We start from the raw sequence: 22684 nt of genomic DNA, 5'->3' as shown, positions 1-22684 counted from the left end.
GAGGCTCCACTGTCTATATACCACACTTTTGATGATGCAGAACTAGTCATACAAGCCACTTCTTCTTCCAGCCTGGAAGCCAACATAGAGAAATCAAAGTCTCTTTCTCTTGTGCAATCTTCTGAAAATATGTGTGAGTCCCCTAACGTGGATGCCTCTACATCGTGGTCTCGACCCATTACTGATTTTCCCTTCCTGTCTCTGATTACTTGCTCTAATACCATGTGAAAATTTTATCACTGCAACAACTGATTTACTTTTCCTACTTATTCTTCAATAAGTTATTTATGAAATTCCTTCAATAAACATTAAAATAAATTACACTGCAGATATCACACCGTAATACAGAAACAAATACATGCACAAGAAACAACACATTGACACAGTTATTTTGGACAACAGTCCCCGAAAAAACCTAATGTGAGAAAACCGGTGGAGCAAGGGAGGATTTTATTATTAAGCAATTCTTCAGTACAACAGGGTGCCAAACTGGCTTACCCACAGAGAGAAAAATTCTCCATCACCTCTCCCAGTCCTAGTGTCAGCTTCGCTGACCTCTGCGTGGCTCCCATACACTCTGCGTCATCCTTGGGCCTCTCTACGTTTGCCTGAAATGCCTTGCGTCTGCCTCTCCTGCTTCAGCGCTGGTCTCCAGTGGCTAATCCCGTCTCTCTGTTTTGTACTTGTTGCCTCCTAACTGCTCACCAGACCACTAGTTCCAATTCCTCAGCTAACCCCGCTCCAGAAATTGAACTAACTGGTCTCCCTCAGTGTGTTCTCCAAGTGACCCTCAAGCCTCCTCTTATACTTTTCTCGTTGACTAATCAACAACTGAGATTAATTCCCTAATCAACGGCTAAGATTAAATCTGGCTTGATCCATGACTTTTGGACCATTCTAACACAGTTTTATATTAATTCACATTAATATTTTATTTTCCCTAAGTTTAGACTTAGGGACTCCATTAAAAATAATAATTATTTTAATATTTCCCAAATTGTTTAGAATTTGCCCAAACCCTTTTTGGGTATTGGAGATCTCATGTGCCTTAGCCTCTCCACCAATTTTCGTGGCTAGAGCACATCCGATGCTATCCCAAATCAACATTTCCACCCTTTTTTATATGCCTTTTGCCTTATGATTTTATTTGATTAACTGCTCGGGGCTCAAGGGTAAAAGCATGATGCATAAGATATTGTAGTGAATACCCCCATTTAATGTGGGGCGGTTCATTGCCCACCAAGGGTTGGGACAATCATGGGTTCCTATATCATGAAGGAGGTTCATAGAACCTGTAGGAACCAGGGTGATGGCCACGATAATGGGGTAGAGCTCATGTATTGGCTTTTGCCCATGTTCTAAATGTGTTTGTCTTGGCCATCTTTTGCATTTTGTGGTACATTTTCCTATTGAATGTGGCCATATATGCTTTTATCATTCTTTTTAGCTGCATCAATCTCTGAGCTTCATTCCAGGCCTTGGCCCAAGGTGTGGGCAAGGGGAAAGGGGTATGCCAACCCTATGTGGACCAAGTGGAGGAATGTGGACCCAGGTGGGAGAAATTATGAATGGGGTAATAATGAATGGAAAGGGGGTAATATAAGCGCATAAGAGAGCGGGACCATGAAACCAAAATCAGGGTTTCTTATGAAATACCATCCCTAGAGCCAAATGGTCAGTAAAAGAGATCCCACGGGACTAGAATCCAAGGTTAATACCTAAAAGGGGTTTAGGGGAGGCGCAACTTCAAACATACGATCATGGTAGATGGGTGGGGGACCACATCGCTGGTTCAGGTGGCGGAGAAATGGCATAATGAGCCAGCTGGTGGCTGCAAGGGGCTGTTGGCTGGGGACCATCTTGGAGAAGCAAAATTCTCCTAGGGATATCACCCACAAAATGGTGGGTAACAGGGATTTAATTATTTTTCCAACCCTCTAATATTTATGATTTTTCATTTACAAGACTCAAAGAGGGAATACACATTCGTCTTAGACCCTCAAGGCACATAACCCATCTGCGACTCAATATGATCTAGTAAACCAAGTGATTTGTAATAAAATAATGAAGCCAATTAGCTTAAATTATTCCCAAACCATTTTTACATCAGACTCAACAAAAAACACTAGGACTCACTAAATAATTCGATAATAAATTTCACCCTAGCTTTGGGGTCTTAAGGTGGAGGGAAAAAAACTCCTCTGATTAGTCGTGTCGAAAAACACAGGTAATCAACGAGGTTAAAAAACCTCCTAGGATGGAATTCGTCATCAAATTATAGGCTTACCTAGGTTGTTACATAGACCTAAGGTTTACTAAGATCATTTACAATATATAACTTGCAAAATGAGATGACCATGACACATGGACTGCTAATATGTGATCCGATCCTTGTTGAAAAAAGTTGGTACTTCCGCTTCCTTGGAACTTTGACAATTTGAGTGCAACATGGTGATAGGAGCACAACAAAAGGTATCTTATTATATTAAAAAAAAAGAAAATTAGAAATTGTTAGGGTCATATAATAAACTAATATAAATTGTTAGAGTCTATCAATTTTCTGAATAATAAAATAAATTAGAATAAAATTCAAAATTAACTAATAAATAAATTGATTTTTAACCCTTAATGTTCCTTTTTAATAATTTTTATTTTTTGTCTGTTGGAAATTTACTGTTGCATCTCTGAGATATATATTAATGGTTAGTTGATCTTGCTCCTCATCCTGGTCCTGATGATGAACCTAGGTTTAGGTTTGAAAAGCGTTGACCCTTTGTTTTCTATGTGATTTCTCTAGAAAATCTGAACATTATAACAAAAGGTATCGTAAATAAGGCCCTAGCCTGCATCCTGTTGGCCTCTTTCCCACAACCTACCTTGGAGCCCAACTTCAAAATAGTTAAGGGAAGGTCACATTTAGATTAGGCATATAATTAAAAATAACCAAGATCATTGCATCACACATAAGTCATAGGACTTGCATATCATTTAGGTTAGTCAATCATCTCAAGCAGCGGGTGTCCATCTGGTCATTTGGTTCCAATTTACTATAAGCAAGAATTTGTGACTCCATTAAGGCACTGGTCTCATACTTTAAAATCCAATTGAATTAATAATCTTGCTTAAATTCAACCAAGTGGCTAGGCCACTCATTCGTGTCTCCCAAACAAGTTGGTTTCCAACTTGTTTTCCTTCACCTCATTCCATAAGGACTAGCCCCCATACCCTGTCGTTGGGAGACAACTAGAACGAAGTGGACGAGGATCAGAGTGACAACCCTCTTCCTGAGCGTTGTCGCGGTGCCTATGCAATTCGGGCAACAACACAACCTTTCCTTCAAAGCAAGCAAGCTATGCATTTGAGCCTCTCTTGTGAATAGGGCCTTAAGATCACCCTTCACCCTATCACTGATCTATTCTATTTCGTGGTCCTTATTATATCGGGTCTCCTCCCATTGGCGAAAGTCTGTAAAGAGTAGGGAGCCATAGCCAAGGTGATAGTGGGCTATTGCTCCATTGTTGCCCTTAATCTGGTAGTAGCTCTCCAAGGATCCCCTTTTAGGACCCCTGCTAGTTTGAGAGGTAACAGTTATTTCAGAATCAATGATTTGTTCCCCAAGTCCTTGTAGATGGTCTCTTAGTTGAGAGACTCTCATGAGGAAGGATGCCATATCGTCATCCTTTGATTTCTTCATTCTGGCGTACCAACTACCATTGGAAACAACATGATGAGTACTGTTAGAGGATGATGGTCTAGCATCCATTCCCACGATCATATGCCATAACAAGAGCGGGGAAAGTGGGGCTTCATGCTTTGCTATGGGCTTCCAATCCTTTCTTTTAGAGCTACTTGTCCATTGGTACTTCCAATTAATGCAATCCATGGACACATATTAAAAACATTCAAGACTTTCCTTTTTTTCTTCTGTTGGGTGTGTTATATAAAGGTGCATCTTTATTGGGTATAAGGATGGTTTAAAAGGTTATAAGCTTTGGAACCCAGAAATAAGGAAGGTTGTGTACAACCGAGATGTGGTGTTTAGAGAGGTGAAATATGTTATTAAATATGAAGTTCTACCAAAGGAACCTGAGAAGATAGAGTTTGAACTAAAGGAGGAAGAATCAGACTCTACAACAGAAGAGGAATAAGAAGATGAAGAACCACAAACTCCAGTTGTGAGAAGATTAGTTCGAGAAATAAGGCAGCCATAAATGTATAGTCCATCTTCTTTCTGTTCAAATTTTGCTTTATCTGTTACTGATGATGATTCCAGAACTGTGAGGGAAGCAATAGATTTAGAGGATGGAAAACTCTAGAAAGAGGCCATGGTTGATGAAATGGCACCTTTGCACAAAAATGAGGCTTGGGATCTGGTGGAGTTGTCGGTTGGAAGGAAACCCATTGGCAGCAAATGGGTGTTTAAGAAGAAGATGAATGCAGGAGGCAAGGTGGAGAAACACAAAGCTCGACTGGTAGCAAAACGTTATTCCTAGGTGTCGGGAATTGATTTTGGTGATATTTTTTCTCTTGTGGCCAAGGTAGTTTTTATTAGATTACTTTTATTGTTGTTGCTGCTTTTGATTTTGAGGTATAGAATAGATGGATGTGAAGATACCATTTCTTCACGAGGATCTGGAATAAGAGATCTACATGAAGCAACTTGAAGGCTTTGTAGTGAAGGGTAAGAAAGAACTTGTATGCAGGTTTAAAAAGTCTCTGTATGGGTTAAAACAATCACCAAGGTGAAGGATGTGTATCAGAAATTTGATACATATATACGGGGACTTGGCTTCACTAGAAGCAAAGCAGATCATTGTGTGTATTTTAAATTAATTGGTTACCGTGTTATTTATTTGGTCTTGTATGTGGATGATATGTTGTTGATTGGAAATAACAAAGAAATTATCCAGGAATTGAAGACCCAATTATCCTCCAAATTCGACGTGAAAGATCTTGGTGCTGCAAACTATATTTTGGGCATGGAAATTAAATGAGATCAGGCAAAGAGGAAGCTCTGGTTAAACCGGAGGAAGTATGTCAAGACAATACTGCAGAGGTTTAATATGCAGGATAGTAAACCGGTGAAGGTTCCTATTCCTGTAGGTGTAAAGTTATCTGCTAAACAGTGTCCCAAGACACAAGAAGAGGAAGATGACATGTCTTGTGTTCCATATGCAAGTGCAGTCGGTAGCCTGATGTATGCAATGGTCTGTACTAGACCAGACATTGCACATGCAGTGGGAGTATTGAGCAGGTTTATGTCAAAACCAGGGAAGGAGCATTGGACAACAATGAAGCGGGTTTTCAGGTATTTGCATGGCACTAGTGATTATGGTTTGTGATATCAAGGAAGACCAGGATTGGACAGAGTTTTGGACATCCGTGGCTTTGTTGATGCAGACTGGGCTGGAGATCTAGATCAGAGAAGATCTACAAGTGGGTATGTGTTTAACCTATTTGGAGGTGCAGTCAGTGGGATGAGTAAGAGGTAGTTTGTAGTGGTACTTTCAATTACAGAGGCAAAATACATGGCAGCCACTCATGCAAGCAAGGAAACAGTTTGGTTGCAGAGATTGTGTTTAAGTATGGTGTTAGTACAACGAGCTATAAGGATAGACTGTGACAGCCAAAGTGCAATTTTCTTGGCAAAGAACCCTGCTTATCATTCAAAGACAAAGCACATTGATGTTCAGTATCACTTCGTGAGGGATATGGTTGAGGATAAAAACGTGTTGCTGGTAAAGGTGGACACTTTGAAGAATACTGCAGATGCATTGACAAAGTCTGCGAGCACTGAGAAGTTCTCTTGGTGTAGAGAAACAATGGGCGTTGTAGGGTTGGACCAATGATTAAGCTCTCTTGTGGCCCCCTGTGGAAAGAAAACAACAAGTGAGAGAATGTTGAGTGTGTATTATATTCTTTCCACGACCCTATATTAGGTGGGCGGACCTACCTATGGTTTTGTGCATGGATTTCACACATGGTTTTGGACATGATGGTTTTCTGTCCATGGTATTTTGTAGATCCGTTCAAGGGAACTACGGTTATGTTCTAATCCAGGGTTAATGGATTGGGGTTTTTGGATGCTTTGACATGTATATATATGTATTGTAACATTGAAAGGAATATAATGAAAAATCAATCTGGTAGTCCTGGTTTTGGGATCCAAGGGAAAATCTCTATGTATATCTATTTTATGTTTTATGTTCTCGCTATTGTTTATTTTCTGTTTTTAGAATTCGTATGCAGGGAATTTCTGTACGGGGTTAAAACCTTCATCTTCATGCTTCCTCAAAGGATGCGCTCTTCATGCTAATCATTAATGACCGACTTTGAAATCAGTGACAATACTATTAAAAAAGAAGCACATGGCTGATGCAAGTGGCGGAGGCACATCACATATCATCATCTAATGGTGGCTGGCAGGGGTTGCTTGCTGTCTGGCTGCCCAACTAGCTGTCAAATGTAGGAGAAAAAGTTTCTCTTATGGGGTTACCCATTTTGGTGGGTAACAATACCAATGTAAGATTATAGTACAACATTGTTGCATAGAAAATGGAACCTTATGCATTTCCTTCAATGTCGTAAATATCTCCAATTGCTCTTGATATTTCGGTTTTTTAAATAATCTGAAATTTCTATGTTTCTGATTTTTTGACATTTTCCAAATTATTGATATTTTATGATATTTTCCTTGATATTTCTGATTAGTTCTTTCCTGACAATGATGTATCTCCTGAAAAGATATTTGCAACATTGATTTCCTCTCCCATTAAATTTTTCTTTGAATATTTGTATTTTTTTTCCTTTCTTATAATTAACTTTTGTTCAATTATTGGGCTGCCTTAGTTTCTATAATGAACTAAAATTGTGGAAAACGAATGAATATAATCGGTCATTATGTTTGTAGCACACAAGTTTTTCTTCCTTGGAGTCCTTAGAATTTGTTATGTTTGCTCATCCCTTGGATGTCGTTTTGGCTTCTTACTTTACTACAATTCAATTTTATATCAAGAAGTTTCATTCTTTATTCTTCCATGTATCTTAGACATCTCTTGTCTAAAAGATTTTCAGATAGTGAAATGATTCAGTCTTCCATCTCTGTCCTTGTGTGTTCTAATAGTTAGTTATAATCTCAACAATAATCTTTCAAATTGAAGTGAGAAATGAGTTAGGGCTCTGGATTGTTAAATAGAATAACTTCTTTATATTCCGTTGCTATTGAATGTTCTCAAATTATTTCACAAAGATCATGGCATGGAATATAATGCTTGGTTATTGATGGACAGGGATTGATGCATGACAAAAGGGGCCAGTGTCAACAACGTGCTTTTCAAAATAGGGATGAAAGTACAAATACTATTCAAGGGGACCAAGATATTCAACAACTGAAGAAGGTCGTTATTCAAGCTGTAGCAAATACCAATCGTGGGAAGGTGGATATTTATTTGATTTCCTTCCCAATGTGAATTTTTTTATTTTTATTTTTATTTTTTTGACATGCTATTTTTTTCATTATTTGTTGTAGTTGTTGGATATAATGAGAGGATGGGGGAAGGGAGAGGGGAGGTGAATCAGTATTTCTCTTTTAATAATATTCCACCTTCACATTAAATGCACATAAATCATAATACAATTTTTTATAAGAAACACTTATACAATTTTCTTTATAAATGTTTTGTAGATTTTTTGTACAAAGTAAACACCACCTTATAACTTTTGTAGACACCAACCTATAGGAGACTCCAATCCCCTAAACTAAACATCAACTCAGCAAATGTGTGGGCACCAACCTACAGGATACTCCAATCTCCTCAGCTGAACACCAACTCAGCAAAAACAATCTGTAGGCACCAACATACATCTTCAAAATTAATCCTTTGTTCCTTGGTAAGCTCTCCTTCCCCGGTCCTGCTTCCTATGCCTTTGTCCTGCACTTAGTTTGTGGAATGTTCCTTAAGCACGTTGACCAACCTCCTTGATTCTGCCTTATTTACTGGTCTACTCCAATGCCCCTTAAAGTCTATGATCTTCTACTCTTTCCTCAGATGGTCTATCCTCCTGGCTGAGAGTGAGGGCCACCTTGCCACCTCTGATTCTTCTCTATCAATCAGACTGCTTTCAAGGCCTTTTATGCCTGTCTTGCTGTTACTTTAGGGGCTCTCATAGGCCACTAAAATCTTTCATAAGAAAACATGACCAACCTTCAACACCTGTGGCCTTACCCTATCCCTCGCGGCTGCTCCTGCAACTTGTAAAAATAAGGGACAGATCTTGGCCTTCCACCTGACACTGCCCAAACAGACTCTATCTTTGCCCTGTGGATGCTTCAACACAGTCCTCTATCTATTCTGCTCTTGATTTGCTATAATGTGTCTACTGTTGTGACTTGGCCCTGTTCCTGTAGTTATGTTCCACAGAAGGTAAAAGCATCACTAAGACACCCACAGAAATTCAGCCCTGCTGCCTCAGATAATCAGCCTTTTCACAAAGAATTGCCCCAAAAGATACCCCAGAAATTTGCCCTGCCTCCTCCACAGGTGTGGTCAGCTCCCTCCACAATTTATAGAAGTTTATCAGCTATCACACATAAATTAACCCAGCAATAAACAATAACTTGACCTCTGTCTTTCTATTGTGCACTCTGACTGAGGTCCTCGGTTTGCCTCACGTCAGAGACATTGCTCCACCTTCTGGACTCCAGAAGCTTCCTTAAACACAGACACTTAAACTGCAGAGCTCATTTACACACAAGAAAAAACCAGTCACATGTGTGGTTAATTAATAGTGGTTTAGACGTTGACTTATTGTGATGCTGACTTGTCAATTAGCTGGGCCGACCTGTCAATGTTCTTAGATAATTTGTCAATGGTAATTATAACATAGTTTTGGGGCCGACCTTAAATTCTGGTTATGATTTAGGCTTGTAAAGTCTGATATACAACAAGATATGAGATCCAATCTCCTGAATGATTGGATGAAGGCCTCCTTTATCACCAATATTTGTTGCATCTTGTTTGCACAAACCATGTCCAATCATTACAAGCCCATAACGCTCTTCCTTCTATATGTCCTAAACATAATTCTCGCCTGGCTTTTGCTGAAATTCAAATGCAAGAGAGAATTTCTTAACATGATAATTACTTGTGACTATATATATATATATGTTTTCCATTTATCATTTTACTTCTTTCATGAGGTAATCAAGCAATTATACAAATACAATGCACAAAAAGACAATGAACACCAGAAATTAGGCTAGCTGCTAGGGCAAAACCCACAAGGGGAAAACCCAGTAATCCTTTCCTTATAGAATCTTAGTGAACAAGAGAAATCCAAGTCATAGACACACTGATCAGTAGACGATTACCCAAGTGCCAAGTCAGCCCTCCAAATTCTGTCACAACTCTGTCAATAAGTCTGATCACAAGATGCCATATTCCTGTCCTTAGATGCTATGTCCCATAGAGAAAGACTGCTTCAGAAATTTGTACGACCACAGAGATGTTATGCCTTGGACAGCTTGCATTAGCCTCTGAAATGTAGCCCGCATTAACCTTAGATAGTTCGGTTACCTTTCACAGATGAGATCCGAATAGGTTGCAAATGGTGCAGGATAGGTGCCAATATATAGTTGTTTCTTCATGCAAACAGACACATCCCTTGGGCAGGCCGACTTGGTCAACTTGGAGACACTAAAATGTACTTTTAAAATTCAATTTTCTTTCTTTTAAATGTCCAAATGGGACATGATAAAATCAACTCTTTTTGACTTCTTTAAAGACATAATTATGAAGACCGAACAGTTAAATTTAGGTATGGTCTATGCTTAGAGCAATTTACTTCAATTTTTCATATTAGCCCAATGACAATATTCAGATTAGTAATCACATCAGTATGATAGTAAAGTGCAGATAGAACATAAACATAAACAGCAGAAGACAAACCAAGACAAGAGGACACAAGATGTGGCACCAGCCAGGGACAAACCCCAATGTGGAGAAACCCTCGATCAAATCTTCTTATATTCTTCAACAGTTCAGCAGAGAGAGAGATAGTACAAATACATAAATCTGATATTTATGACAGCAGTAGAAAACAATTGACCAGAGAAGCCAATGCTGGTCAAACTAGACAGAATCTTCCATCCAAGTGGCATCAATAGGAAGCTCATCAAACTGAGTCGAACATAGTCAAACCTTGACTCAATATAATTTCCAGAACACTGTGATCTTCTTGCTGTACTAACTGACACTGCTTCAGCAGTTATCCTTCTCATCAATAATGAAGGCCTTCAAGTCTGCTGTAGGCCACGCAGTCCAAGACTGATAGAACAACCTATGCTGCTGGCTATGGCCTGCGGCCTAGCCCAGCAGCAAGATAGGCCTATGATCCTCAAACAGTCAGCAACTAATAACATATGCTGATCTGATGACAGTGACTTATCAACCTTGAAACAATCCTAAGGAACAGCCCTTACCAATGTGCTGTCACCATGCTTCTTTTATCTATAGCAACCGAAACACTGTCCTTCCAGACCTCCTTATACTGTGAATAAGATCCTTCTTTTGCTGCAGATTATGAGTCTCTTTCTTGCTGCGTATAGGGTCAACAGACTGCAGATTCAGGCCTTCTGAAGCTGCGGATTATGGCCTTCATTTAGGGCCTATATTAGCCCTCCTCTCAACTGCGGATTGAGCCTCTTGTGACTGCGTATAGAAGACTTCCTTTCTGCTGCCTAAACTCTTCTCAATACAGTGGCTAGGGTCCCCATTCAACTGCGTCTAGGGTACACCAGAACAACAGTTAGGACAACAGATAAGACTGTGGATTAAGGTCTCTTCTAGACCTGCGTTAGAGGGTCTCTTTTGACAGTGGATAAGGCCCTTTAAGGATTGCGGATTAGGGCACCTTCAAGACAGTGATTAGGGCTTCTTCCTTGCTGCTAGATAGGCCTCCTTAAACTGCGGCTAGGACTCTTTTTAGGACAGCGTATAGGTGTCTGCAATTATGGCTCTTTCCTTCACTGCGTCGAGGGCTAGAGCTCCCCTCTAGGACTGTGGCCAAATCCTCTCCCTTACCTGCGGCTAAGACTCTTCCTTACCGCGGCTAGGGTAAGGCAAGATCCCTCCCTTTAGGACTGCGGCTAGCTGTGAATATAACCCTTCCTCTTGTCTGCATCTAGGGCTCTTTTAGAGCTTCCTTTGACAGCGAATAGAAGCTCCCTTGGACAACGCATTGAAGCTTCTCCTTGCTGCATAGAAGAGCCTCCTTTCTGTGCGTCTAGATGTCTCCTCCTAGGACTGTGATTTGATCTCTTTAGGGCAGCATATAAGACTCCTCCATGACTGTGATTAAGGCACTCCCTCTAGATCTCTCTTTCACCAAAACCCAAACAAATGAAGAGAGAGATCACAAGAGATGAGTGTGTACAAAATGACTTGAAGACCTCTTCTATTTATAGTAAAACGTTGAGGATAGGTTGGGGTAATTTGGTTGCTGGCTGACCTTGACGAATTGTCACATAACACAAATAAATTCATATCTCCATGAATACATGTCGGAATCAGATGATCTTTAGATCAATCCTACACCTCTCGACGAGAGGAATACAAGGCAAATATCAGCTGCCATAAATAAGAAGACCCACATGGAGTTTGGCCCTAGTTGCCAATTTCAACATGAACCTATTTACAACTTCAACAACTTTGACATGAATGGCAACACTATCCAACAGTAGTTGCACAATGTACTTATTCAAGGGGATACATTGTAGTGATCCGTTGTGTACTTGCATGAAGTTAGTGCACTGAGTTATTATAAACTCATATAATGCAAACTTATTGTATAGTTTGAAAGAAAATCCGTAATATGATGTTATGAAATGACTCCCCCACACTTGAAACTCATGAAGAAAAGAGTTTGCATAATAGGGTTAGTATGAATGCAAACCAACTCAATCACTAGATGTATGTGATGATTATGTCTTATCTAAACCTCTTTTGAAGATGCTCTTGCAATAGTTAGCGCCATATGATCATTCTTGGTTTAATTGAGCACATATGCACAAGGAATAAAAGAGAAGGAAGAGCCTTGTTGGTTTATTAGAGCACATATGAACAAGGAACAACCTTTGATTTTATGTCTTTGCATTACACAATAACACATATTTATGATATAGAGTTGTTTTTTTGTTTGAATAAAACTTCCTTCAAACTTTATTAATAAGCAATATGTACAAGCTTCAATTATAAAAAAACATGTTGTCAACTCAACATCCACAAGCAAAAGCAAAACTCATAAAGTGGTGTTGACACAAGATAAGACAGTGGGGCTTCTGTGCACATGACGAGAATACGAGAATGCTTCTCGAGCTATCAAGAAGAACATATGAACTTCCAAATCACCATGGGAAATAAGTCAAAATGTATCCCCGTATGAAGAGGTACTATAGGTTTTCAAACAAAAGTAGGGGATCAACTTTGAGCTACAAATGTGCTTCATGTGCTTGGATTGGGGATCAACTCACTCTCTGTATCTTAGTTACAGAAGAAGGGCTATGATGTTTACTTCATTGGGAAGAAAGTATATGTCAAACATCTGAGTTGGAAGAAGAAGGCCCAAATTGGAGTCAGAAGTAACATATTGTATAAGTTACAGCTAGAATCTCCAATGGCACTGATAGGTAGTAGTGGTGAAAAATATTTGAATGAACTATGGCACAAAAGGATGGGGCACTAACACCATGGGGCTCTAAGAATTTTTAGAGGAACCGTCACAGGAATTCTAGAATTAAGTACCAAACGAGACGATGTATGCAGAGGTTGTGTAATGGGCAAGTATGCCAAAGCGGCTTATTCCAGAAGTAACAATAGGGCAAAGAGTGTTCTGGGATTGATACACTCAGATATCTGTGGACCCATGTCCACAAAAGCTCTTAGTGGTGCCAAATATTTCGTCACCTTTATTGATGACCATTCCAGGAAGACTTGGATCTACTTTCTGAAAACCAAGGATGAGGTTTTTTATCGATTCAAAGAGTTTAAAGCCCTGGTTGAGAATCTGATAGGGAAAAGGATAAAAGTGTTGAACCCAGACAATGGTGGAGAATATATTGATAAAGACTTCACTGAGTTTTGCGCAAGGGAAGGCATCAAAAGAGAATGGACAACTCCATATAATCCGGAGCAGAATGGAGTAGCAGAGAGGAAGAACAAAACTATTGTTGAAGCAGCGAGGGCAATGTTGTATGATTAGGATATGCTTGTTGATTTGGGGTAGCATCGGATGTGTTGTAGCCACGAAAATTGGTGGAGAGGCTAAGGCACATGAGATCTCCAATACCTAGAAAGGGTTTGGGCAAATTCTAAACAGTTTGGGCGATATTAAAATAATTAATATTTTTAATGGAGTCCCTAAGTCTAAACTTAGGGAAATTAAAATATTAATGTGAATTAATATAAAACTGTGTTAGAATGGTCCAAAAGTCATGGATCAAGCCAGATCTAATCTTAGCCGTGATTAGGGACTTAATCTCGGCCGTTCATTTATCAACAAGAAAAGTATAAGAGGAGGCTTGAGGGTCACTGGGAGAACACACCGAGTTGATCAAGATTTCGATTTTCTGGGGTAGGGTTTGCTGAGGAAGTCGAAAGTGTGATCAGAGTTGCAGCTGAGGGGTAGTGAATATAGAAGCAGAGAGGGTACCGGGAGAATCAGTGCAAAAGCCGGGAGAGAGGGACGCAGAGCCAGGCAGAGGCCATGCAGAGCCAGCTAGGGCCCACGCAGAGGCAACCAGGAGCTGCACAGTGCCTCAGAGAGCCAACATGGGTGATGCAGAGGCTCTAGAGGCTGACCTAGTGCCTCCAGAGGTTGACGTAGGGGTTATTGGGCTGATATTGGGTTGCCGCTGGGCTAGGAAGGGCTGACGCAGTCCTTAGAGGCAGACGCTAGGGTTTTCGTGGGGTAGATTGGAGCTGGGAGCTGTCAGAGTGTTTATCCAGAACATCTGCCTCCAATTGAGAGGTACTACTACCGAGATTATTCTCTGTTGGGTGAGTCGGTTTTGGCACCTAGATTGTATTCACAAACTACTTAATAATTAAAACCCTCAGATAGCTGCACCAGTTTTCCCGCATTGGGTTTTTCCGGGGACATTGGTCCAAAAACAATGGTGTCACTTGTGTGCTTGTTTTGTTTCCTTCAGTTGATGATCTGTAATGTGTTGGCATGTACTTGTATTTATTTTCAATATTTACATGGTAAATAACTTGTTAATTAATTAGAACAAGTAGGCAGGGATAAATCAGAAAAGTACATGAAGGGTTTCTAACAGTTAGATTTAGAAATTCCAACATGGTATCAGAGTGTGGTTGCAGATCACAGGAGAACTGAGGACATCAACCCAATAGAGTAGTAGCAACAAAAAACAGCTATTTCGAGTGACAGAAGCTGTTCATAACAGAGTAGCAGCAAGGAAGGGGTGACGCAGTGCCTGCGTCATCAAGATTGAGCCAGGAAGAGGCAGTGCGGAGGCTGAAGGAGGCAAAGGCAGACTCACACAAAGCCACGCAGAGGCTAGGAGGACTGACGCAGTTAGCTGAGGAGGTTGATTTGCCAGTGCCGGGATTGTGTAGAGCCTAGGAGCTCTAACCTTCAGTTTGCTGGGGTTTAGGAGGCTGTGGGTAAGTTGCAGAGTGGAGCTGGCGGGGCACTATAGTCAGAACAGTGCCTAACAGGGCAAGGCCAAGGTAGAGGGAGTTGCTGTCGAGGTGGATTTAGGCAAGGAATTTAGATCAGTGTTGCAGTCGCACAGACGATTGGAGAGGGGCATCTCGACATTGGCAGAAGGGTTTCAAGGAGGGAGATCGAGGCTCAGAGGAGTCATACTAAGAGCTTCTAGGAGGGAAGTAGAGGAGCAACGAAATGGCACTACACGAAGTAAGAGACCAAGACAGACTGGACGGAGCCTCAAACTTCGTAGTCTGGAAGGCCAGAATCTTATCCGTACTAGACAGGAATCGTGTCAAGCACTTCACCTTGAGGACGATAGCTATCCCAGTTGACCCGATTGATAACGACAGGTACGAGGATGCAATGGTGAGGGCTAAGAGTATCATCCTTGACGGGGTCAAGGATCATATAGTACCACATATTGTCGAGAAGAACACGACACAGGAGATGTGGGAGGCCCTGACCAAGTTGTATCAGCATACTTCTGTGCAGAGGAAGATGCTACTAGAAAATCAGCTGTGATCATACTAGATGCAGAAGGGAGAACAGATCGACCCATTCCTCGGTTGATTGAAGGAGATCCGGGATCAGCTGACTTCCATAGGGGCAACACCGGATCCAGAATTGATGGTGAGAACAACCCTGAACGCAGTCTCAGAAGACTGGGAGGTGTTTGTCCAGAGCATACTGGGTAGGGCGACCCTTCTAGATTGGGAGGAAATGTGGGCTGCTCTTTGCCAAGAAGAGATCAAAAGGTTGAGCAAGGCGGGAAGCAGCGGCAAGGGGATCAGAATCAAGAAGGAGGAGGAGGATGCTGCCCTAACATCTGAGGGAAAGCAGGAGAAACAAAAGAAGGACCTCTCCAAGGTCAAATGCTTCCACTGTGGGGAGTTGGGTCATTATGCGACCCAGTGTCCAAGGAAGAAGAGTAAGGGAGAGGCCTCCGAGACCAAGGCAGCGCTAGCAAGGGCAGAGAAGGAAGTGGAGACAGATGATGATTGTGCCATGAGTGCTCATGTGCCACTTCAGAAGAAGTGGGGAGACATCGAGTTGTAGTCAGGCGGACTACAGGCGATGAGGGGCAGGATCCTCGAGGTACCCAGCCTCTTGGATTAGACCTTGCTACGGGGGCCCCGAAGAGGAGTAGCAGTGCTGGCGATGTTAGTAGAGACGGATGTAGATGGAGCAACAGAGGGAGCTATAGTGCAGGATTCCCAGGACAATGCAAGGCTAGCAGGCTGCAACAATACGAGAGGCACGAGAGTGTTGCACCATTGCAGGATGGCACAGAGAGGTGTGCAACGATGCGAGATGCATGGAGTTGTTGCAGCAGCACAGAGGTTAGAGAGTGAGCACTTGCTAGTGACAGAGGGAGCTTCAGCATCAGGAGTGTTTCTAGCCTGACGGAGATGTCAGAGTTGGGAGATCAGTTACTTACTTCTCAGTAACTGGGTTGTAGTGCAGCAGTTAGCAGTGGTAGTGCTATGGGTAGCATGATGCAACATGATGAGAGGGGTTGCAGTGCAGATGTAGCAGTGGCAGTGGCAGGGCCATGGGCAACAGCACAGATGTAGAGGGAGTTGAAGTATGGATGCAGCAGTGGCAGTGGTAGGGCCATGGGTAGCAGTTAAGGATGCAGCAGTGCAGAGGATGTTGGGCAACAGGCCTAAGATCAGCACAGGGACCGATGTCAGATGATCAGAGTGATGCTAAGTGAGGAGTATTACTAGAGCACAGTCCTCGCTAAGAGGGAGTGTTGATTTGGGGTAGCATCGGATGTGCTCTAGCCACGAAAATTGGTGGAGAGGCTAAGGCACATGAGATCTCCAATACCCAAAAGGGGTTTGGGCAAATTCTAAACAGTTTGGAAGATATTAAAATAATTAATATTTTTAATAGAGTCCCTAAGTCTAAACTTAGGGAAATTAAAATATTAATGTGAATTAATATAAAACTGTGTTAAAATGGTCCAAAAGTCATGGATCAAGCCAGATCTAACCTTAGCCATTGATTAGGAACTTAATCTCGATTGTTGATTTATCAACGAGAAAAGTATAAGAGGAGGCTTGAGGGTCACTTGGAGAACACACTGAGTTGATCAAGATTTCGATTTTCTGGGGTAGGGTTTGCTTAGGAAGTCGAAAGTGTGATCAGAGTTGCAGCTGAGGGCAGTGAATACAGAAGCAGAGAGGCAGAGAGGGTACTGGGAGAATCAATGCAGAAGCTGGGAGAGAGGGATGCAGAGCTAGCCAGAGGCCACGCAGAGCCAGCTAGGGCCCACGCAGAGGCAGCCAGGAGCTGCGCAGTGCCTCAAAGAGCCAGCGTGGGTGATGCAGAGGCTCTAGAGGCTGATGCAGTGCCTCCAGAGGTTGACACAGGGGTTATTGGGCTGACGCTGGGCCAGGAAGGGCTGACGTAGTCCCTAGAGGTAGACGCAGGGGTTTTCGTGGGGAAGATTGGCGCTGGGAGCTATCGGATTGTTTATCCAGGGTTTCAGCCGGAACATCTGTCTCCGACTGAGAGGTACTATTGCCGAGATTATTCTTTGTTGGGTGAGCCGGTTTTGGCACCCAGATTGTATTATGAAACTACTTAATAATTAAAACCCTCAGATAGCTGCACCGATTTTTCCCGCATTGGGTTTTTCCGGGGACATTGGTCCAAAAACAACGATATCACTTGTTTGCTTGTTTTGTTTCCTTCAGTTGATGATTTATAATGTGTTGAGCATGTACTTGTATTTATTTTCAGTATTTACATGTTAAATAACTTGTTAATTTATCAAAACAAGTAGGCAAAAATAAATCAGAAAAGTACATGAAGGGTTTCTAATTAGACTTAGAAATTCCAACAATGCCCAAATTTTTATGGGCAGAAGCATGTAGCACAACAGTATATGTTTAGAACAGGACTCCTCACAGGGCATTAGGTAATATTACTCTGGACAGTGTCTTCACCAGCAAGAAGCCTGAAGTGAGTCATTTTAGAATATTTGGGAGCTTGGTATACTACCATATACCCGAAGAAAAGAGGAAGAAGTTGGATCAAACTGCAGAAAAATGATATATTGTGGGATAGAGCGAGAATGCTAAGGCATATAGAATCTACCTTCTAGGCAATAGAAAGATCATAGTACGACGAGATGTAAAGTTCATGGAGGATAGAGCTTTTAGGAAATCTCAAGAAATGCCTTCCAAAGAGCAGTCAAAGGATGATCCATTGGTCCAGCCATTTCGACTAGCAGAAACCAGCACCAGTGTTTCTCCAAAGGACAAGAATCCAGAGGCATCACAACGGGTGGAATCTCAGGAGGAGGATCAAATAGATTCACCCACCACCAGTGGAAGAACGAGTTGGGAACTTCGATAGATACTACGGGATGTAGAGGATTTCATTGGAGCTCCCAGGAATGAGAAAAGGGATCGTAGACAACCAGATAGATACCAAGCTTTGGTGGTTCAGGTTGAAGAACCCTCTAGTTTTCAGGAGAGCGTTCAACATCAAGTATGGGTAGATGCTATGGTGGAGGAATACAGTTCCATAATGACCAATGATGTTTGGGAAGTGGTACCTAGGCCTCATAGATGGATCTACAAGGTCAAATATGCTGCAGATAGCAGTGTGGAAAAATACAAAGCCAGGTTTGTGGCTAAGGTGTATGCTTAGAAGGAAGGGATAGACTACGAAGAAACCTTCGCCCCAGTAGCCAGGGATACTTTATTAGATTTGTGATATCCCTTGCATCACAGATGGGGTGGGAGATTCACTAGATGGATGTTAAGGCTGTGTTCTTGAACGGGGTGATAGAAGAAGTATGCATTGAACAACCAGAGTGTTTTGAGACACATGAGAAGAAAACTCATGTATGTAGGTTGACGAAAGCCTTGTATGGGCTTAAACAAGTGCTTAGAGCATGGTATGGTCGAATTGATGGTTACTTGCAGAAGATGGGATTTGTCAAGAGTGACGCAGATCCCAACCTCTAATATTTGATTGTAGAGAATGAACCTCTAATTATGGTGTTATATGTGGATGAACTTTTCCTGACAGGTTCATCTAGGCTCATCAAAGATTGCAAGGAAAACCTAGCTACAAAATTTGACATGAAGGATTTGGGACGGATGCATTATTTTCTGGGGTTGGAAGTTTGGCAGTAGAAGGGTGGAATTTTCCTTCGACAAGGGAGATAAGATACAGAAATTTTAAAAAGGTTAAGAATGCAGGACTGTAGACCCATGACTACTCCAATGATTATCAACTGGAATAAGATTGATGCGTCTAAAGATAAAGAAATAGATCCCACCTTGTATAGGCAACTCATAGGGTCCCTGATGTATCTGGTCAATGCCAGGTCAGATATTTGTTATGTTGTCAACACCCTCAGTCAGTTCATGGTGGAACCGAAGAGGGCACACTAGGCAGCAACCAAGCATGTTCTCAGATATATACGAGGAACAGTCGAGCATGGATTAATGTACACCCAAGGCAATGATATTAGGTTGAATGGGTTAACTGATGTAGATTGCGATGGAAGTTCAGTAGATCAGAAAAGTACCACTGGGTACTATTTCAACATTGGATCAGGAATGACCTGCCTGGTGTAGTAGGAAACAAAAGTTCGTAGCTCTGAGCTCAGTTGAAGCTTGATATATGGCATCTAGCACAACATCGTGTGAAGCCATATGGCTTAGAAAGTTACTTGTGAATCTATTCATGCTTAGAAAGTTACATGTACAATATAATAACTATCTAGGGTTTTCATCACCTTGATTGAATTCCAAGGGATTTAGAGTATGAACCTTGACTAGATCGAGGGCATTATGTCAAAAACATTATTCATTATTTCCTTTCATAGAGAATTGTCAAATACCTATAAGCCCTAGATATCATAGGTTAGGAACAAGCGTATAAGGGTAAGGGTTCCATATGTTAAATTTTCATCACAAAAGAAAACTTTCAAACCCTAGAAGCAATTAAACCCTAATATTTTCCATACTTTTAAGAAATGATTATGTTATACATACCTTAAGATTACATACCTCATTCTTGAAGGATTGATGTTCCATTTGCCTTTTCCTTTTCTTTTTTCTTGCAAATTGCAAATTGAGTACACATTGTTAGACAATTAAAGCATAAAGAATAAAGATAACACTTACTTGACTTTGATGAATGATTGCAAGCTGGTCCAAGAAATGTTGGAAGTTATAAGGTGCTGAGTCAACTCCTTTACAAAATGATAGATAACTTTACAGAGATATCGAGCTTGTTCAACGAACTGTTCCTTTCTTCAATTATTTTTCTGAATTAGAAGACACGCTTTATTTTGTGATCCTTCAAGTCATCTTTTACTAAGGCTCGGGCCTTATATATTTATCTATACAAATTCTCGTCCTTCCACAGGGGTCTCAAATCCTTTAATTTTGAGGTGACAATAACTTTGTAACCATCCTATAAATGCTTTTAAATAGTTCAAGGTTCATTTCTTTTGTAGGCTGTAAGGACTCCCTTTAGTCCTCAAAATATAACTTGGTCACCTTAATCCTGTGTTAACCTCAGAACTTCAGATTTTTGGACTATTTTAAACTTTTGGGATTATGAACAAAGGTATGATCCTTTTCATATGAGACTCGGCTTGGTCTTAGGTTTGTAGCCTAGACTTTTGGTCCTTCAAAATGCTATCTGGATTCTTCCAACTGTTATAATTTAAGGTTTGGTTTATGTTCCTAATTACCCAGTTTTGCGGCCTAATTAAGTTCAGAATTGAGTCATGTTAATTCGGTCCTCCTTCTAGGTAGCTCGGTTTTGAAGCCTAGACATGAGACTTTTGATTTTAGTGATCTTCTAGCTGCCTTTTGTTGAAGAATGTAACTAGGTTCGGTCTTCATAATTGTATAATGTAATTTATTTGTCAAAAGAAATTTTATAATGACTTATTAAAGCATGGGTTTCATGCTTGGGTCATCATGTTTATAGGTCAAAGCCTCCATTGTAGGCTTCTAGGTTTTATATTGAGTCAATAGAGTCATTGTAAATTTTATTGGACCCTTCTTGGGCTTTTGTATCATGTAAAAAGAATTATTTTTGAGTCAAATAGGTCATTTGACACCTCCACACCAAGTCGGCCTACATTAGGGCAATTCGACCCCTAGAAGAGGCTATATATAGACAGACAATTCGATCCATTTGCTCACTCACTCAACAAGTTCGATACACAAGAAAGAGAGGCAGAAAAAGGTGCAAAATTCCAAGAGAAGGAAGAAGATTGAAGGAGAAGACAAAGTCGAAGTTTTGGGCCATCTTTCTCTCACACGTGCGAAGTTACTGGGCTATTGTTGGGGCCGAAATTCTGAATTCTACTGCAGGTCGAAGTTTTGTTGCTGGGGTCGAAGTTCTGTTGTTGGGGAGGCCGAAATTCTACTGCTGCCAGGTCGAAATTCTAGGTCGAAGTTGCTACTGGGAGAACATCACTTGAAGAAGAAGGAAGGGCTGACTTGGTGATTGGAGGAAGTCTGTATCTAGGTCAAAAGAGTCTTGGACTATCTCATCTTGTCTTTGAATCTACTGAAGGAAGAGTTCTGACTGGGTTTTCCCCTTATAGGGGTTTTTCCCTGGCTGTCCGCCTACATCTTGTGTCTCTTGTTCTTGTGATCTTCATATACACATATATTGGTAATTGCTTGATGAAACATAATATAATAAAGAAGTAAAAGAAGCCAACATAATTCACAAGTAATTATCAAAGAAGAGGAATCAAACCCTAATTACTACTAGCATTGATTTCTCAACATGGTATCAGAGCTAAGTTCGAAGAAGGTTGGAGATCACTTTGTTGGCTAAAAAAGAAAGGATACTCCCTCTATGGCAAGTTACTTGAAGATGGGATTCAATATCATAAGAATTGCAAGAAGTTGGATTGGAAGGATCTTCTACAACCTATCTAAGAAGGTCAAAAGCGAAGGATTCTTGGTTGCACTTACAGGTACCCTTGATGATGTCAATGCATGGATCATTGATAGTGGAACATCAAGGCATATGACAGGAGAAAGTAGACAAATTCATACTCTATCAAAGGAATAATCATCTCATGCAGTGGAGCTAGGAGACAATAACAATTATGCAGTCAAGGGCCTTGGATCTACATCTTTGAAGCTGGAGAATGGAGCAAAACTACACCTCAACAATATACTCTATGTTCCAGGTTTGGAAAAGAATTTACTTTCAATTTCTTGTTTAGAAGATAAAGGAGATAGGGTTGCTTTTGTAGATGGTAAAGTCTTGGTTTGGGGAAAGGATTCAAGCATTGAAAAGGAAAAAGTTATTGGAGTTCGTGAAGGAAGACTATATAGAGTTATAACACCATCTCCTCAAGCCCTAGTTCACATGGAAATCAATCCCATCAAACTATGGCATAGAATATATGGGCATATACACTACAAGATCATTCCCTCTCTCAATCAAATGGTAAATGGCATCCCTAACATCAAGGAAAATCATGAAGGAGTATGTAAGGGATGTGCTTTGGGAAAGAATACAAGGAAGCCTTTCACAAGCAGTGATACAAGGTCTAAAGAAATATTAGACCTCATTCATTCTGATGTGTGTGGGCCTATGTCTAACAAATCACTTGGAGGCCATCTTTATTATGTGACCTTCATTGATGATCACTCTAGAAAGACATGGTTCTACCTTCTCAAGTCAAACGATGAAGTATTTGAAAAATTCAAGGAGTTTAGATTTGAAGTGGAAACCTTAACCGAAAGAAAGATAAAAACCTTGAGATCTGACAATGGTGGGGAATACACTTCAAAAGAATTGGTTGCATATTGTAAAGAAGCAGGTATTAAGAGGGAGCTCATTGTTCCCTACAATCCCAAACAAAATGGAGTTGCAGAAAGGAAAAATAGAACAATTGAAGAATGCATACGAACTATGATATTTGATCAAGATCTTA

At 40.9% G+C, this 22684-nt stretch overlaps 1 protein-coding gene across 4 annotated transcripts in view; it reads left to right on the top strand.

Moving 5' to 3' along the window:
* LOC149185239 (putative plastid-lipid-associated protein 4, chloroplastic) overlaps positions 1 to 22684 on the top strand; it is a 169532-nt gene that overhangs the window by 69223 nt on the left and 77625 nt on the right. For all 4 annotated transcript variants that reach the window (XR_016257827.1, XR_016257826.1, XM_089419060.1 and 1 more), the window contains exon 3: positions 7290 to 7436. Coding sequence is in view for 2 of the 4 variants with exons in the window: in XM_089419060.1 (XP_089275186.1) it covers positions 7290 to 7436 (147 nt within the window). In the remaining 2 variants the exon portion in view is untranslated. The remainder of the gene's footprint in view (positions 1 to 7289; positions 7437 to 22684) is intronic.

This window comes from Pinus tabuliformis, chromosome 3_2 (genome assembly GCF_031772625.1).
Source record: "Pinus tabuliformis cultivar Carrire ecotype Pingquan chromosome 3_2, CPIR1, whole genome shotgun sequence".
Lineage (NCBI taxonomy): Eukaryota > Viridiplantae > Streptophyta > Pinopsida > Pinales > Pinaceae > Pinus > Pinus tabuliformis.
This window is presented reverse-complemented; position numbering and strand designations above follow the sequence as displayed.